This window comes from Eriocheir sinensis, chromosome 36 (assembly GCF_024679095.1).
Source record: "Eriocheir sinensis breed Jianghai 21 chromosome 36, ASM2467909v1, whole genome shotgun sequence".
In the NCBI taxonomy this organism is placed as follows: Eukaryota; Metazoa; Arthropoda; class Malacostraca; order Decapoda; family Varunidae; genus Eriocheir; species Eriocheir sinensis.
In genome coordinates, this window is record NC_066544.1 from 6,514,520 (window position 1) to 6,533,546 (window position 19,027).

The window sequence follows — 19,027 nt, forward strand, 5'->3', positions numbered from 1 at the left end:
AGGGAGCAGAGAGCACCCCACAGCTCTGACTCATGATCCAGAGTTGCCAGCCAGGAATGAGCGAGTGGTGTAGAAAAATTTTTAAAAATCGGGGAAAAACAATTTTTGGTGATTTTTCTGCTTAGAGTACCACACACGCGCATGAGAGCTCAGCGCTCCGAGACGCACTGGCGCGGTAAATACATGTAATAAAACATTTTTTCCAACCCAGTTTATCTACATACATATAATATGATAGTATACCATTTAAAAGGCCATGCTTTCTATATTTCTTTGGAATTTTTTCTCAGAAAACTTTTTTTTTTTAGGTAAACCCTTGAAACGGATGCCTTAACACTAGATAGTCTTATTGGATTATCAAATTATTTAATTAAATTCATTTAGAAGTAGTATATAGCTGACATATGAGAGGAAGAGAGGTATGTTGGGAATGTGCGGCAGAGCTGCGTAGCGGGGCTGACCCGCAGTGGCCAACACCAAAAGGGACTCATAAAAATGGTTTTACTATACATGCTTTTCAGCAGTTCTTCCTTTGTGATTTCTAACTTTGTGAGGAAACATGCTGCCCATATTCCCACAAAATATGAGAATGGACTGTACAGGATGAAAACATAGCTTGGAAATGAAGACCTGGATCAGTAGATTAATTTAAGTTTGGAAGCACCTTTATCTAAAGCTGAGTATGTAACATTGCATATGAAATTTTGGTTAAATATAAGATTTGGTTAAATACATGCTCTTTGGAATTGGAAGGATGATGAGAAAGATGAAATATCTGTGAGGAAGAATCAGTTTACCAAAATAGTTTCAGAGTAAGTAGAACACTATTGATTAATTGCATGAATTACATGATCATTTACATTCTCCATCACGCTTTCTTTGGTTTCTTTGTTTTCTGTATTGGGTATGAGCCACTTATTCTTTCAGGCCTCCAAGACCACATCCCGTGTGAGAATGAACGTGGAGGATGAGGGGGACGGGGGCGGGGGAGAGGCCACCATAGAGAAACGAACAAGGTTTTCTCTTTCCCATGATGAAGGATCCATTGGCAACACATCAGACAACCTGGAGGCCATCAGTGAGGCAGCCAGCAACCACAGTGTGGCCTCCAGCCTTGATGATGTGGAACAGGCAAGTGGCAGTTTTGTTGGTTCCACCGTCTGCATTTCTTGTGATATGTATTTTTTGCTCAATAGACTGGTAGGCAATGCTTTATGTGAGTTTCTTGTAGCTATAAGATGCTGTTTGTGTGCAAGTTTTAAATTATTTCCTAATTCACTGTGTTTACATTGAAGAGCTCATAGTTGTCAGTGCTTTGAGGGTACTCTTGTAAATATAAATCTTTTTCAGCTACAGTGAACTCCCAAAATTTAGAATCTGTTAAAAAAGTGGCATTTACAGAATATTATTATTTGTAAATGTCAGTATGTTATAGGGTCATGTAAACTGTATTTGCTCTGTTTTCTCTTCCTCTTATTGTGTCACATTGGTGCCTGCAGGAGGACCAGCCAGACAACCTCTCAGACATGGTGTCAGCCAATGTGTCGGGCCGAGGCACCCCCAATGTGTCGGGGCGGGACACACCTTCTTCCCAGGTGACGGAAGGGGAAGAGGCAGGCCTCAGGAGTGGAGAGGAGAATCAGCCACCCCGACCAAATGTTCCTGTTACAGTCCCCAAGTCAGCCAGGGCTGATATTGAAGAAAAGTTTGGTCGGTTTGAGATTAAGCCCATGATTGGTGGAGATGAGACCATCTCTCTGGTCTCAGACACTTGGAGCACAGACGTGTTGGCCAGTGACTCCGAGACCATCGAGGCAGCTGACCGGGCTGATCGGGGAGACCAGTTCCATGATCAACTTCTGAACCGGCACCTGGCTGAGCTGGACCGAATGCAAGGAGACTACCTTGGAAGGGATTCTGGCGGGGAGACCTTTGAGACGGCCTCTGAAGCCTGGAGCACTGATGTTCTTGCCTCAGACTCAGAAAGGATGACTGAGTTTGACACTGATGATGCCCAAAGTGTGGCACGCTCAGATGACACAGGACGGTCTGAAGTAGAGGTTGAGTTGGGAGGAGGAGATATGCTGCGGCCTGAGCCTCTGCCTCAGGAGGACAACATTACTCCCCGGGCCCAGGGATCTCGCTCCCCTGTAGATGGGGCAGTTGGAGGTGGCAGTGGCAGTGGAGGAATACTGAAGCCCGTGCCAGTCCTTCCACCGCCACCACAACTGGCTGAGACGAGCGGGGTCATGCCCAGTGGCATACTGAAGCCCATCCCAATACTGAACAGGGCAGGCCGGCCAGCCACACCCCCAAGGGTGGAGTTCCAACCCATCCATCCAGCAGTGGAGGAAAGAGTTCTCATAGACAGTCGGGAGGGTGAGGGCACATCCCAGGCTGATCAGGAGGTTGCTTCAGCCACCCAGTCCCTGGGTCGCCTCAGCCTCAATCTGTCCACTCTGCCCAACAATGGCATTGTGTCTGGTGACCAACACCTACTTCTCAATACTTTCATTGGAGAAGGAGGGAGGGGAGGATCCTGTGGCCCATTAATGGATTTGGGTGGTGGTGGTGGTGGTGGTGGTACTGGTGGTGGGGGTGGGGGTGGTGGGGCAGCAGAAGGTGGTCACATTGCAGTTCACCATAAGCTGGCTGCTTCAAGTGACCGAGGTTCTGGTGAGGACAGCAGCCTGCACCTCAGCACCACCAGCCTGGCCTCCTCCAGCAGTTCTGGCTCAGATGGGGTTGGTGGCTCAGGAAAGTTGCGGTCTACATCAGGCATTGGCCCCAGCCCTGCACCTGAGCCTGTGGATGTGTCTGAGTCCACTGCACCAGCTGGCAGTATGGCAGCTACTGGAGCCATCCCAAAGAGCATCAGCTTTGACAAGACAGCCGAGCGAGGAGATCGAGACCTGTTAGATGGTGATGCCAAGCATAAGCGTGGATTTTTCAAGAACTTCAAGCTTCCAGGGTTCAAGGGTCGCCGCAAGCCTGGGACCCGAACTGGTGATGAGTCAAATTACATCCGGGCTGGTTTGGGTGGCCAGGATGCCAGCATCCGTCGCTCATTGCCAGAGGAGACCAGACCTCCCACCATTGAGGAGACAAGTGATGACATTCTGGCCAAGTACCGCAACAAGAAGCCAAGTTTGGATGCCTCAGAGACAGACGCTGGCATGATGACCAACCAGCACGGCCTGTGAGTGGCTCTGAGTACTTCATATATTTTAGTTATCCTTTTGTGCACTAACCAGTTCACCAGTATTCTTATTGCTTTAATGCCACCCACTTATTTCAGTATAGTATTTGTTTTGCTTTCATAACACATTTGTATAGTGTATGTTGTTTCCTTGATATGGTTTTGCTACTTAGAAATGCTTCAGCTGTGGTATGAAGTAGTACTGGGTGCCATTGCAGAAACGTGCCTCAACATTTTTCGTAGTTACTGAGTAGTTACTGGGCTGCTGTACTGTTCCATTGTAATAATTTGTTTACCCTGTTTTGATGACCCACAGTCCTGCCAATGAGATGCCCAAGACAGAGGAGGACGAGAGGCTGTACATTGATCCAGCCAACATAGAGGTGAGCTATGCCTTCATGGATGCCAAGAGAAAGCTGCGTCTTGTCCTGAGCATCGCCGACTTCTCCATTTCTCCCCATGTGCCTGAGTTTGGTGTGCCAGGCAGTTCAGAGTGAGTCCCTGTGTTGTGGCACCTCTAGGTTTTATGACTTTTCATGTTTCTTTATATGCTTTGGAATTTCCTGTTTCGAAGGCTCTTTTCTTTTGTGGACGTTTCAGTTATTTAGTGATTATATTATAGGTATAGGTGTTATTGTGCTGTAGGTACATATATATAAGGTTTAAGTATGCTAGTATGTTGAGTTTGTTATGAGTTCAGAATTGACTCTTCCCTCATGACCTCTTCCTTGCCTTGTTTCCTCGCAGTAGCAGCATGGACAGTGATGTGCTGACTTGGCTGAGGTGTCAGCTGGCGGAGGCGACCAACCTTCATGACCGCTCCCTGGTGGCCCAGCTACATGAGACTCTTCGCTGTGTCCAGCTGTTTGATGCACAGGTAGAATAAAGTAGAGGTTTGCTTGTATATTTGTCATTATGTGTTATTCTTTATATGTTAGTCCTTGAAGATTTGAGATTTTGTAAGGTTTTTGTAAATTCCCTAAAAATATGTGCACTGAAAGGGGTGTTATTGATCCTACACTGACCTTTTCCTTTTTTTGTTTGTCTTTCCAGGGCAGAGAACAGCTGGTAAGGAGTCTGATTGATGACTACCGCACCCGATCACCCTACGTGGCCTACTTGGTGCGGAGCCGACAGGGTCTTCTCACCACCATAGCACACCTTGAGAAGTGAGGAATGAGTTTCGTTGTGCCCAGTGAGAGATGCATCAAGCTTCCTTAGACTCATGTGTATTTTTATTTATTCCAGACTGTAGATTTTCCAAAACAGTTTCATATCAAAGTATTAAAAGATATTCATTTATTTTTTATGAAATCTTTACTATATTAGAGATAATAGTTATATCACGACAGAGATAGTTGTGATACGAACTTTAATTATTTTAACTGTACGTTCTCACCACAACACATTCGGCAGGCTGCTGTCAAGGATCAAGGCTGACTCTCTGGTGGTGATGTCCTCCATCGTGGGTGTTTGCGTGCGCATGTTTCTGGAACGGCGGGAGCAGTGCCTCAGCCGCTTCACCCACGACTTTATGTTACTTACTGTGCCAGATGAGAAGGTGCAGCTGGTGGAGAACTTCCTCATGCAGCTGTATTCGGAGCTGGAGCGTGACCCCATGTGGATCAGTGGGTATCTTGGGACTGTGTTGTAGTGGGGTGGCCTAGGAGGCTTCTTGGCTTTGTTGAATTGTTTATTTCTGAATATTACAGATTGTTTTGTTTTATTTTGTTTTGGAAGATGATAATGTGCTGGCATGCATCAGCCTTGTTCTTCTAATGGCAGCTCTCCATGCTACTTAATCTCAAGCAGACATGCAAGCCCAGGTTCAGTAGGTCATTCTGTAGAACCTTATCCCACATCTTTGATATACCTCGCACTGTTGTACCATCAGCTTTCATATCTTTCCCTCTCTTCAACCTGCTGCTCTCATCCATCTTTTCTACATGTTTGAATAACCTCAACATACCCCTCCTCATCCCTCCACTAATACATTCAGGTCTCACCCTACTTCTCAAGTTCCCATTCAGAGTCTGAACTCCACTAGGAATGTCTTTCAGAGATGTACCACACATCTGCTTGACCATCCTCAACTTGGTGTGTCACCTTCTGTACATCCTCTTCCTTCAGTGCCCAGGTTTCACTACCATGCACTGAAAAGTCTTTCAATGTCATTAAATGTAAATGCTCCCTTAATTTACTCCAACTACTTCTACCTGAAAAAAAAATCCCCATCAGTTATTTCTCTTTCTCCATGTTTGACAGAGTAAGTTGCCTTATCACTAATGTAAGGTTCACATTTTTCTTTAATATCACCTAGACTAAGTATTTCATGTTTGCCTATGTTGGGGATGCTAGATGCTGTTGTATTTCACCATTGATGCCATACAAAACATTCTTTGAACCTTCTTTCCTCTCTTTAGGTTCTAAATAGTAAATCAAACTTGTATTGTATAATTTCCAATTTTCATTGACATCCTTCCCCAGGCAGCACCAGGGACCAGCTGGACGCGGCCCAGTTGGTGCTGGAGCGTGTTGTCATGTCACACATCTACATTCATGCTCTCTATCCCAATGGTGATGGGGATGTATCCAGAGACCAGTAAGTTTTTATCCCTAAAGGGATGAGGTTTTTGTTATTGGAATATTTTACATAACGTAATTATGCATCTGAAATAGAAACTTGCCTCATAACTTTTTATTGCCACAATAGTCATCCTGTTAAGAAATGCTCTTTCCTTCTCATTAATATCTCTCATAATCACTTTCTTGAGTCATTACATTTTTTCTTTAGAGCAAACATCTTAATTATTCTTCCAGGGTGTTGCATGAACACATGAAGAAACTGGCAGCTGTTATCACCCCAACCCACAAGGATCTAAGAATACCCAAGGTGAGATGGGCCACACAAAACAGTCGTTAAAGTTTAATGTGTGTCATGAACCTCCACATCTCAGTGAATGCAAAGAGGTGTGCATTGGGAATGAGCTACTGGTTTAACAAGAGGGAGCTGGATGAGTACTGAAGTGTACAGAGCAAGAATGGGTGTGAAAGCAAGTTGTGTAGAATTTTGAATAGTGGAAAGGGTAAAGAGAAGTTCATTGAGATGGTTTTGACATGCATTGAAAATGCAGAATGGTAGTCTTTTAATGAGGGTGTGAAACAAGTAGGAGAGCAGGGGATGGTAGGGAGACCACCAGTAAGGTAGATTGACAGGAGAGGAATGCTTGAAGGAGAGAGGTGGGAGGAGATGTATTTGAATGTTTCAGAAGTATATGGGATACTCATCTGCTTTAGAGCTACAGTCTAATAGATCATTGTATTAATGAATTCTAGTTGCTAATCTTTGTCAGATTGTGATACCAATGTTTCCCTTGTGCCTGGTGCCAGCTGTACCAGTATGAGTGTCCATGGCCCAGCGCACAGGCGGAGATTGTGAGCATCAGTGCCTACAAGACCCCTGGAGACAAGCTGCAGTGTGTGGTGCGCGCCTCGCAGACCATCATGAATCTGCTCTCTCTCGCCCATGACCAGTCGGTGCCCGCTGCTGATGACTTCATGCCAGTTCTTGTCTATGTTCTCATAAAGGTAAGATGCTTCATGCAAATGCAGTGTATGTAGTTCACTGGAAGAAAACTTTAATGGAACAAAAGCTTTCTGTATTTATTTTTTATCTATATTATCCATGTTTACTCAGCATACTTTACCTGTAGCAATGATGATGGTATTTATTGTTTTCACTTGTTATATAATTTTTTAGTGGTGATTCTAATACTGAAGTTGCCTCATTGTTCCTGGTAATAGTTTCAGGATAGTGGTAATGGTGGTGCTGCCAGTGCTACTTCTGGGATTATTGGCTCATCATATATACCATTAGTTAATACTACTTCTTATGTCCTCCTTGTCCCAACAGGCAAACCCTCCAGCCCTGCTCTCCACAGTGCAGTACGTCAACTTGTTCTTTGAGAAGCGGCTTAAGGGGGAGGACCAGTACTGGTGGACACAGTTCTGTGCTGGGATTGAGTTCATCAAGACAATGGACTATCACCTCTGACATGGTGAGGACACATCACAGATTGGACATTGTTTGTGCCATTGCTAGCAAGGTGAGAACCATGGCTGTAACCATTGTTAAAACATGTGATCTTTCCCCTCGGATGTACAAGTTATTTTTCCAAAACTGGGTGATGTGGAAGACAGCACAAAAATTTAAGGTTGTTGTGAGACTAAAGTTAGAGATGGTTTATATTGAATGGTCTCTCATTCATGAAGGAATGAGGCTGATATTGTTTCTAAAAAGTCAAGTTTCTCGTACAGTAACTGTGATGCCAGATAGCAAAAAGTGCTCAACTCTTTTTGACGTAAGTTGGGAATTATTAAATTGATTCATTAATGCATTTCTGCAAATGGAAAACTGGTTAGGTTAGATGATGTATGGTTTTGATATTTAAAACATATGCAAAATATACATAGTGTCGTATTTCCCAAGCATAATAACGTATGCTTCAGGTGAACATGGTATTTTAGAATACAGCTCCTCCCCTACTGTTAAGTAAGCCCTTGAGTACCTCTCCCACAAAAGCCAAACAGGAAAATTTACATTCCATCTTATCTGTTATTTTTGGTACTTCTAGGTAGTACAATAAATTTTTAGGACTTTTTCCATTGAAATCATTTGGCTGGTGAGGAATAGACTCACAGGTGAAGTATTGAGCCATTTCAGTCAATTGTGCGTAGGTTTCTAATTAAATAAGTGATACGACTACTGTCTAAAAGTATTTTTAGTAGCTGCTATTTAAAATGTGCAAAGTCTATGATTTGCTTGCATAAAAGAAAAAAATTGGCCCTTAGATATATCTATATAATTTGTGATTTCTTGGACTCAACTTACAATAATATTTATCTATTTATTTATGTATTTATTTTTCATTTGTGGAAGATACAAAGCCTATCTTAGAGGACCAAACAACTCTTGTGTGGCTACTTGCTTGATGTGATACTCATACCTTATATTTTTGTAGTGTGCATCACCAAAGAGAAATATGAACACCCTTAAAAGTTTCCTGGTCAGGGCATTTACAAGAGGAGGCTAAAAGACCTTGTGTGCTTGTAGCTTGCAAGATGTTCAGTTTATTCACCTTGTTGGAGGATGCTTTGCTTACTCTCTGTGCTTTGGTTATGAGCTCATTTCATACTATCTTCATATATAGTTAACCCTCTTGCAGTAGTTTGGACTAACTTCCATGTAATCCTTTTTTGCTCTCAACTGTTGATGCTTTGGTTTGTCACCACACAAGCAGCAGTAAGAAATTTTCTCTCAGCCATCACCTTCAACTAGAAGTGATGTAATTATCTCAGCAACAAAGTATTTTGAATTAGATTTTTTTAGTGTGTAAGCACAGACAGGATTCTAAGTGCTTAAATGTTTTAATATTAATGGTGCAATAAATAACAAGTGATAGAATGATCACATCTTGCAAGAAACAAAAGGCATATCATTGGTTTCTGTGTGTGTTAGTGTGGCTGGCAACATAGAGCAAGGAGGGGGAAAAGATTTATCTTTGCCCCTTCTGCAGTAGTGCTTCCATTGGTCTTGATTGGTGGCTTGCTGGTCCGCTGCCTACACCTATGCTTTTGTTTCAAGACACTGTCCCTGAACGTGGCTGTGTGGATCGCTTACACTTGGCAGGCTCTGAGAACATGCCGTGTGTAAGGAAGTCTGTCCTAATTTGGAAGTGCCTCAGAGGTCTTGTATGTTTGATGAAGATGTATTGGAATAGTTATCATTCATATCATTGCATTTACATATTTATTTATAATTTATCATGTAGCATTATATTGATTTGGCACATTAGTGTGTGTAAGTCTTAGTAGGTCTTAGTACACATATGCATGTTAGATGTATAAAATCTGCTAAATGTGATCTGCTTTCTACAAATAGTCATGCTATATTTTGGAGGCTTTGGTTTGTAGGTCTGCACCCACTGTAAGCACAGGTGATGGCTGGCATGTAGTGACATAGGCCCATCCTTTGAGGCACCAGGTAACCAGCACTGCTGAGGGATGGTAGCCGTCATAATTTTCCAACACTGACAGTCAATAGGAACAGTTTAGAGCCTAAGAGATTGATTTTCAGGGATAACTTTTGCTTTTTGAAATTGGGAACAAGATGCTGAAATGCATGAAACCCTTAAAGGTTAGTGCAGAAATATATAACCTTGGTGCCATTTCACAGAGAAAAAATATAGCCCCCCACAGTATGTTTTGAAATTGTAAAGATGTTATTTTATTTATGGAAATAGTTGAATATGATTGTTTTCTAATGAGTAAGCTATATAGCTAAAGTTATAATGGAATTTTGTATTCCATAGAGTATACAGGTCCTGCTGTGTCTAAAAGCGTAACAAAATGTTCGTAAGAAAGGAGCGCCTGTAATATGGAAAGTGATGGATTCCATCATTAGCCTAGTTTATTTCCACACTTCAAAGTGTTGTATTGAAAGGTATGGCTAAGGATACTATTTAGGCTTTTTAATGTATAAGTACATAAAGGGTCAAGTTGTATAGTGAATTACTAGTTATGATAAAGCATGTGGATGATATGGTCTTCCGAGTTGAAATCCCTTGATGATGACTACTGAGCAGCTAAGGTACTGCTGTCATTTCCAGAAGAATTGGGTTGTACCTGAAAGCAATGATTACAGTGTTGTTGTTTTTAGTGGCTTGCACTTGCCTTAAGGAATGTATATATTTGGAAAGGAACTTTGAAAAGTCCAACTAGAAAACACTTCTCTGCTTCCTGTGACACCAGTGTTACACAGGAGGTGCACCTTCATAGTATCCTGTGTGCTGATGTCTTGCAGAGGTTCACAGCTGCTCTTCTGTTCCAGTATATATTTGAAGTAGATATTTGTGTCTCTGTGCTTTTTGCGTGTGTCCAAAACACTTGAAGGTTCACCTGCCTACACTGCCTCTTTTCTCTGGACTCCAGCACCCCCTGGATGTATACATATGCATTGTGTTTTGTGATGACTTCATGACTTTGTCTTTATGTTTTGCTGCAATTGGGTAGAAGAGGTATTCAGTATACACAGACCATGTAAATTTTGCTTGCTTGTAAAAACATGTCCAGCCTGTATCCCTTGCTATGAGTTGTACATTCAGTGTCTTGCAGTTCCAAAGATTTGAAATGTTGTTGTCATATGTTATATTTATTTTTAACTATTATGTATGATCTTGCATGTAAATGTTATATATAAATTCTTGACAGTTTTGATGCCTTTAAGAACTATTGCATATGCATATGGTCTTGGTAAACAGCATGGCAGAATGTTGATTATTATAACATGGGGTTTGTGGCATGCACCCACACACACACACACACACTCACACACACACACACACACACACACACACACACACACACACACACACACACACACACACACACACAAAGCCTCAGCAGCACCCCATAATTATCCTGATACAGACATTTATTTAGCAGTATGTACATATTAAAGCTCCCCATTTGAGCACTCACCATCCCCACCCTTCCACCCACCCATCCCCAGACTACCTCAGTGATCTGTCTTGACTGGACCTTCTATACAGTTTCTGGTATAAAGGGTCTATTGCATGACATGTAGTTGTAGCTCTCACTTCAGGAAACTTTATTGTGATGCAAGAACCTTGTCCATTGTTAACTTAATTAGTGTCCCACACCCTAGTCTTGATTTTATTGTGGTTTAATTCTAGCACCTCTTCCTGTCATCATTTTTTTATTACTCTCCACTTTTTAGCTAATCTTCATTGTGTGATAGGTTGTTTTTGTCTGCCTGATATTCGAAACATGCATTTTACAATTGCATCCCTACGTATCATTCACTGACCTATAATAAACTTTAATTCTGCAATACCTATGGAGTGTGAACAGGCATCCCATCAAGATAAAGTAACAAATAAGATTGGCTCATATTGACAGAATCAGAGCCTTTTGTCAACTAAGTTGGTACTAAAAGGGTTTTTTGGTCACAGTTATCCCCTGTAGCAAATGTTTCTCTTTAATCCTTGACCATGTACTTTTCACTGAAAATCTCCCATTTTGTGTGTCCTCAGTGTTAGTGGCTGTGGTAGTGGTCTGATGGCCTGAGGAGGGAGATGTTATAAAGATAACACAAACAGCTTCTGCCTCCCCAGGTGAGGCCAGCAGCTGGGGACAGAGGCTGTGCTCACAAAGAAGGGTTAATTTATTTCATGACTTGGTCACTGCTGACACCCCAGTACATGTCTCATGTGTACATAGTGAAGTATTTCTCTATTGATGTAACCCATTGTCATGTATTTTCATTATCTCATATTAGAAACAAATTTTCACAGTAACAAATTCAAAGTGGCTTATTTAGCTGTGCTAGGGCAGGGAGTTTTTATGTCATGAATAAGTATGTATTCCTATCATTCAGCTGTTCTTCATCGTCAAAACCAAAGGTTAAACAAGTATATGTTTACATTACCGTAAAGTGAAAGATCTCTTCCATGGCTTTATAGGTTGTCACTTAAAAAGGTATGTCATGATTATGCAAATATTTTTGTATCTCGATTCTTATTATCTGATACACTTCCCCAGCCCTCTCTCCCTCCCTCATTTGTTCCCTCCACTTTACCTTGGTAGCATCACCATGGCACCCGCCCACACCCACATGCGACAGACAGACAGAGATGAACAGGAGCAGACACAGACAGGCAGACAGAGATAAAGATACAGACAGGCAGACGCAGATGAACAGATAGACAGACAAACAGAACACACACACACACACACACACACACACACACCAGGGGCGTTTCTAGGGTTCAAAAATATTCGGGGCTAAGAGAAAAACATCAGGGGCTGAAGTTTGCAGTGAGCGAAAAAAAAAATGTGGGGGGGGGACCTGTTTGCATTCACCACCAAGACAAACACATACAGCTACACTCCCAGATTGCACAGTAAACTACAAACTGCTCAAACTACTGGTATATGGCTTCAAAATGTAGTCTTTAGTATGAACTACATCAATAACATCAGCTCCGTTCTACCAGCGGACATACAGTACAATACCTGTGGAGAACATTTATTTATTATTTTTTGGAGGGATGGGGGCACGGGGCCCGGGGTGAAAAAAGGTTCAGGGCTAGAGTCAAAACATTCGGGGCTTAAGCCCCAGAAGCCCAAGGCTAACGACGCCAGTGACACACACACACACACACACACACACACACACATATGGAAACAGATATGGATATGGAGACAGGACCACATGAGTGTAAGCCCACGCCCTGTAAAACTACAACTAGGTAAATACACACACACACACACACACACACACACACACACACACACAGTTTTGTTCAGTCTGAGTGTGGTGCATCTTTTTCCTTGACCTGTTTCGTCTGGTAACAGTAGCAGACTTCATCTCCTCTTTCCTCTGTTGTTATATTGGTCTCTAGTCAGTGATGCTGATTGGAGGAAGAACAAAATAAATAAAAAATGCTCATGATGACTATTATACAGTATATGTCAAACTATAGACAAACAATCCATTTATTTCTATATAATATATATTTTTATTTTGTACATTTTTACCACCGAAAGTATATTTTAATCAGAAGGAATGTCCAGGTTTTCTCTGATGTTGCCTGCATTGTGTCTCTCTGGGTCATCAAGCCACCGTGAACAATAGTACACAAGTATATATATTAGCTAACAAAGAGGCCTGATTAACTGTTTAGTTGTAGGAAGCTTGTAGTTGTGTGCAGTGACCCTGTGCTGCTGGTTGTGCTGAGGAGGTGAAGACTCTCCTCGTTCCCTCGTACATGGATGAAACTGGAAGGGAAGAAACAATCCGAATCCTACAGCAGTTTTGCCTTGTGTTTCTCTGCACCTCGTAGCACAGAGCATACTCTTCTGTGTCTTAGCTTTGATCACCAAGGGGCCACGACATGCTAACAGTCACCTCCCAGTAAGCTAGAGGCAGTCGTCCACCTGTCCTGTCTGCAGCAAATAGTCGTCGTCTACCACGAGGTCACCAAAATGCAAACTGGCCACATGTTATGCAGAAACCAAATACGTACACATATTGACTTTCCCCTCGTCCGAGAATGGCTATGTTAGGATGGCTGTATAAGACATGCCGTGTGGTCTGCCTGGTGGTTGTATACGTAGGCGTGTGAGTGGCCGACTACTTGGTGGCGGCGAGACAGGTGTGTGTGCCAGTGTATAGGTCGTATATGATTGATTCACTATACACAACAATCTGTGATTTACCATTGTGGTTCCTCAAAATTTTTTTGTGTGGAATACTAGCTGTAATATTAGTAATAACATTAATCATAATAAGTTAAAAAATAGTAATAATAAAATAATATTAGTGTATATAGCGCAAGAAATACACAACTGTGATGCTGTTTCCTTGCTGATTTTCTATTATTTATTTAGGAGTCGAGTTGGGCCAGTAATTAATGTAACAAAAGATCTGACAGGGTAGAATGGGGTGTATGTATCTCATGTTCAAGGCCCAGGTTATGTTCTTGACTCAAATTCTGTTCTGCTATTCACCATTGAGTCCTGCATGGGGGGTCCCGTGGGGGGAGGGGGTCAAGGGTCAGCGGGGGCGGGCATCACAGGTGTGCGCGGCGAGGCTCGGGACAACAAGACACCTGACTCGCCTCATTACGGAATATTGTATATTTAAAAATAACAACTGTAACGCGGTATCATGAGCTTGGTATTGTATATTGGAGTCTCGAAATGTGTTACTTGATCATGGAAAGTTTATTTGACAGTATATAATTAAACTAAAATAATCAACTGTGTTTTTATCTCACCTGAGTTCACCTTGTCTGAACTTAATGCATATAAGGACTCTTGGTTATCGTGCTTTGGGTATTTGAAGTAATAGCGTTTGGAAACAGTGTCGAAGCATAGCTGTTACTTGGGATGAATTAGAATCATGGTTTTATTACTACATTTGGACAGGAGAAAAAGTCGCGGCGTGAGAAAAATGACCCGCTGAGGCTTGAGGACTTATTTTCTGGATCTTCACTGCCTTCTGATGCTGTCCCTTGCACTGTCTCCTGAGCGTCTGTAAGTCCCCTAATAGCTCCCAGATCTCAGCATGTGACTACCATCTTGGTTATGTTAAAAGACCGAAGACCTGCGTCGCACCTGTGAGAAGTCCAAACACGAGGTGAAGAATCTAGTGAGTGGCAACCGCGTGAGTTACCTACGTGGGAGTATTTTCATTCACACTCAGTGCCTCGCTAGATGTCATAGGGGGAGGATACGTCTTGTCTTCCTCGGGGACTAAGTTAATACTCATAACTGTGCTCAAGGTAGTAATGGAGGGGGACTGGACGTAAGCGACGATATATATTTAATATTAACATAGCCACCCCTCCATACTCAAGGTGCGGAGCTACACGTACTGCAAAGCTTTCATAATAGTGTCTTGAGGCCGCAAGTTGATTTTTCTTCCGTGAGTGTTTGTCAAAGTGACGGTGTGTTGAGGTGCAGGGGAGACGAAACACACGGGAACACTGCCACAAGGAAAGGCAGCACAGGAAACACACGAGGGCTTATAGGAATCATAACAGCAACCACCCCGCACGCACCACCACCACCACCACACAAGGAAGAATAATAAGGCCAAGAAAGACCGTTTATATTACTGAGTGCAAGGAAACAGGTTAATATCAAAGAGAAAGAAAGGAAAATAGTGTACTGGAGTGAACGCGCGTGTGTGTAGAACGTGCGAGTGACAGCTTATTGAGGCATTCATTTATCTTATTTTGCTTCTTTGAATCGCCGAGGCAGACCAAGAAGTGTGCGAGTGTGTGTGCGTTGACAGATTGAGGCGCCTGTCTGTCCATCTGTCTGTCTGTCTGTCTGTGTGTCTGGCCTCCACATTATCTGCACTGCGTCGCCTCACTATCTCCATCGTCATTATCTCTGCCTACGATAACAGGTAAGTGTGTGTGTGTGTGTGTGTGTGTGTGTGTGTGTGTGTGTTATGAAGTCACGTCTGAAGAAAGTTTGTGCGTGTGTGTGTGTGTGTGTGACAGTAAGCAACGAAGGTGTGTAATGAAGGCACGTCTCAAGAAAGTTTGTGAGTGTGTGAAAAGTGAGGGGGGGGAGGGGGTGGTGACTGTGTGTGTGTGTGTGTGTGTGTGTGTGTGTTACCTTTAAGCAATGTCAAACTACTCTTAACAGTTAAATCATTCAGTTGTTATGATTCATTTCTTTCAGTGCGCTTGAATACATATCTAGACCACGTAGGCAATTTACATACAAATGACTTTTAATTATTGTCTAAGCTATTTCCGTAGTCTACATTGAACGTGATATCACTTCGTCCTGTATTTTCAAGGATCTACGTGACGAAAGAGAAGATAAAACATGAATAGCCTAGTTAAACGCGGAAAAAAAAGTTAGACTATAGAGTTTACTTAAGCTGTTTATGTTAACGGTAAGTGATATGATAGTACTTAGGCAGTTTACACAGAGCTTAATAGTACCTCGCATCACTGATATAGACTCAGGTAACAACGCAAAGCAAAAAAAGAAAGAAAAAAAGAAAAACGGATAGCCTAAATTACAGATAATAGGGATATGAAGGAAAAAATGCGGATAACAAGAAAAATAACACGCATAACAACGAAAATAATATGGACAGCAAGGAAAATAATACGGATAGCAAGGAAAATAATTCGGATGGGAGGAAAAACAACAAAAAGCAAGGAAAATAATACGGATACGAAGGAAAATTATGCGGATAGCAAGGAAAATAATACGGATAGAGAGGAAAGGAATACGGATGGAGAGGAAAATAACGCAAAACAAGGGAAATAATACGGGAAAACGGGGAAAATAACAAATAAAGGAAAATAATACGGATAACAGGGAAAATAATACGGATACCAAAGAAAATAATACGGAAAGCAAATAAATTAATAAGTACAGCAAGGAAAATAACTTAAAAGAAGGAAAATAACACTAAGCAAGGAAAACAATATGAAAAAACAAGGAAAACAACACGAACAACCCAACCCACACCAATAAAAAGTCATACCCAGATAAGGATAGTAAGGAAAATAACTCAAAGCAAGAAGAACAATACAGGAAAACAACACGAATAACCTAACTTAGACACCAATGAAAAGTGATACACACACAAAAGGCGGTCGATTTAGAAAGCCGCCGACGGAGAACATCTTTGGAGGAGTCGCCGCCGCCTCCTTCCCTCCTAGCAATGTTTGGGTTGGTCGCCCTCGCCACTTTCCCTAATCTCGCGAGGTGATGCTGCCACTGAACGCCCTCAAACCTCTATAATAACCGCTACTACACCTGCTTACCACCTGCTTGCACCTCGCTAATTGCCCCACACAATTGAGTAACGCTCGTGACGGCTCATGCGTTGAATTGAGTGTGTGTAAAGAGGAGGTGGAGGAGGAGAAGCATAACAGAGGAAAGGAAGTTACGGAAGAAAAGGTAGTAAGAGAAGTAGGAAGAGGAGGAGGAGGATGTGTGAGAAGAGGAGGAGGAGGAACAACACAAGAGGGAAAAAAACTAGGAAATCACCGGAGAAAAATGAAGTACGAGGAGGAGAAGGAGGAGGAGGGAGTGTGAGCAGATAAGGAGCAGAAACATTACAGAGGAGAAAGAAAACGAAGAAATTACTTAAGAAAATGATGTAAGAGGAGAAAGAAGACGAGGAGAAGGAGGAGAAGGGGGAGGAGGGAGTGTGAGAAGAGGAGGAGCATAAACATCACAGCGGAGAAAGAAAGCAAAGAAATTACAGAAGGAAATGAAGTAAGGGGAGAAAGAAGACGAGGAGGAGGAGGAGTGTGAGACGAGAAGGAGCATAAACATCACAGCGGAGAAAGAAAACGAAGAAATTACAAAAGGAAATGAAGTAAGGGAAGAAGGAAGAGACGCAGGAGGTTGATGATACGGAACACAAAGGAAGAACAAACAACAGCAGACCTGCTGGTCCTTACGAGGCTGTTTGTGACCAATTCGATTCGGTAACTTATATTTTTCTTTAGATAGCATAAGCTTCGTCGTTCATATGAGTCTCGTGTAGTTTCGAATCGTGAACGTAATGGATAATGGTTCGTGTTGCAAGTGTTTGATGAGTCAGTGCAAACATTCTGCTCGGGGGGAGTAATGACAAAATAAACAAAGATTAAGAGAGGGAGAGCGTGAGTGACCACGCCGAGGAGGGCGCGCGCTTGAATGTGTGTGTGCGTGCGTGCTTGCCTTGCCTCAGTGTGTGTGTGTGTGTGTGTGTGTGTGTAGCTAGTTCCTGTGACCGTTGATTGTGTGCGGTACCTTGCAGCCACAGGTACGGCGGCACACTGTATTGAAAGGGGTAGTGGGTTAGTGAGGGGTCGAGGGAAGGAGGAGGTCGAAGTGCAGTGGTGTGGAGGGCGAGGTTAGGTGGAGGGCAAGCCTTGTGGTGGTTATTGGTGGTTATTATAGCTCCGTAGCCTTGCCTCGGGTGTTAAGTGATGGGGTGGTGAAGGAGGGGAGTGGAGTGGAGGGGGAATATCTGTGTGAAGGGACGTGTGGGAAAGTGGAGAGGTTTGGAGGAAAGGGGAGTGGAGGGAAGTGTATGTGTGTGTGGAAGGGGAGGGAGTGTGGTAGGAGGGTGAGGTGGTGTGCAGGTGGAGGGGAAAATATCAGTGTGGAGGAACGTGTTGGAAAGTGGAGAGGTGAGGGAAGGCGACTGGAGGGAAGTGGATGTGTGTGTGGAAGGGAAGGAGGAGTGATGGGTGGTGGAGAAGTCGGGTGCAAGTGGAGGGGGAATTAATAGTGTGAAGGAACGTGTGGGAAAGTGGAGAGGTGAGGAAAGGCGAGTGGAAGGAATTGTGTGTGTGTGGAGGGGGAGGTAGTTAATTACAGGTGGAGGAAGTGCATGTCTGACTCTTTTCAGGCGTGGGTGGGGTGAGAGAAATACTTGTACTATACTTGTTTAAATAATAATAATAATAACTGAGATAATTGTAACACTGTCAATAGCCGACGTCACCAACTGTTTAAAGGAATGCGGCGTAAAGTAAAAACAGGGATCATGTTGCCTCGCATTGACGAGAAAACAAAGGATAGTAGAAATTTATAGTGCGTTATAATGTAGCACACTCAGGCTGTATTTTTTATTTATTTATTTATGTACTCATTTACTGGTACCTACAATATTGCAGTGCCGTAGATGATTATACTACTTAAATGCTAGGCTACAGATTGGATGTTAGAATGACTTATAGGGCCCAGGCTGACGCAACAAATATAATGACAACGAAAAATATAACAACAAAAACAACGTTATCCTACAAATACAAATAAAAAGTGAGATTCAGTAATGATAACATAATGTATGTGGTCTTAATATCGTATTGCTGCTACCACACTTCCTATTTTCTTTTCGTCTTTCAACACACTCACTTTCTGTACAGTTTACCTTCCCTCAGGTAGGTACAGTTAATACCACAGGTTAACGAACGATTGTCCTCAGGCATAGTATACACGTTATCTCCCCCCAAAAGCCAATATAATAATACCCAGCATAGTCAGTCACCCCAACTCATTAATGCGTGAAGCCTAACAAAGCCCCAGATAAGAAAAGTATAAGTCGCGTCACACCGTATTAGGCTAACTTGCTTCACTCGACTAGGCTAGTTTGAATCGTATCCTTAGCCACACCACGCCTGGGTGACGCCTGTCTGAACATTATCGAGACTCGGCACGTAGCATGACAGCATCGTCCATAACAGCTTGTGCTTATTAAATGCC

The 19,027-nt window shown here is 42.7% G+C and overlaps 1 protein-coding gene across 4 annotated transcripts in view; it reads left to right on the forward strand.

Annotated features, from left to right (window-relative positions):
• Positions 1-14,044, forward strand: part of LOC127007663 (GTPase-activating protein and VPS9 domain-containing protein 1-like) — a 35,042-nt gene extending 20,998 nt beyond the window's left edge. For all 4 annotated transcript variants that reach the window (XM_050878874.1, XM_050878873.1, XM_050878875.1 and 1 more), the window contains exons 12-21: positions 928-1,131; positions 1,500-3,199; positions 3,516-3,692; positions 3,947-4,076; positions 4,253-4,368; positions 4,616-4,827; positions 5,687-5,801; positions 6,020-6,092; positions 6,590-6,787; positions 7,113-14,044. In XM_050878874.1, the coding sequence (XP_050734831.1) occupies positions 928-1,131; positions 1,500-3,199; positions 3,516-3,692; positions 3,947-4,076; positions 4,253-4,368; positions 4,616-4,827; positions 5,687-5,801; positions 6,020-6,092; positions 6,590-6,787; positions 7,113-7,253 (3,066 nt within the window). In that variant the 3' untranslated portion in view covers positions 7,254-14,044. The remainder of the gene's footprint in view (positions 1-927; positions 1,132-1,499; positions 3,200-3,515; positions 3,693-3,946; positions 4,077-4,252; positions 4,369-4,615; positions 4,828-5,686; positions 5,802-6,019; positions 6,093-6,589; positions 6,788-7,112) is intronic.
• Positions 14,045-19,027: the final 4,983 nt, after the last annotated feature.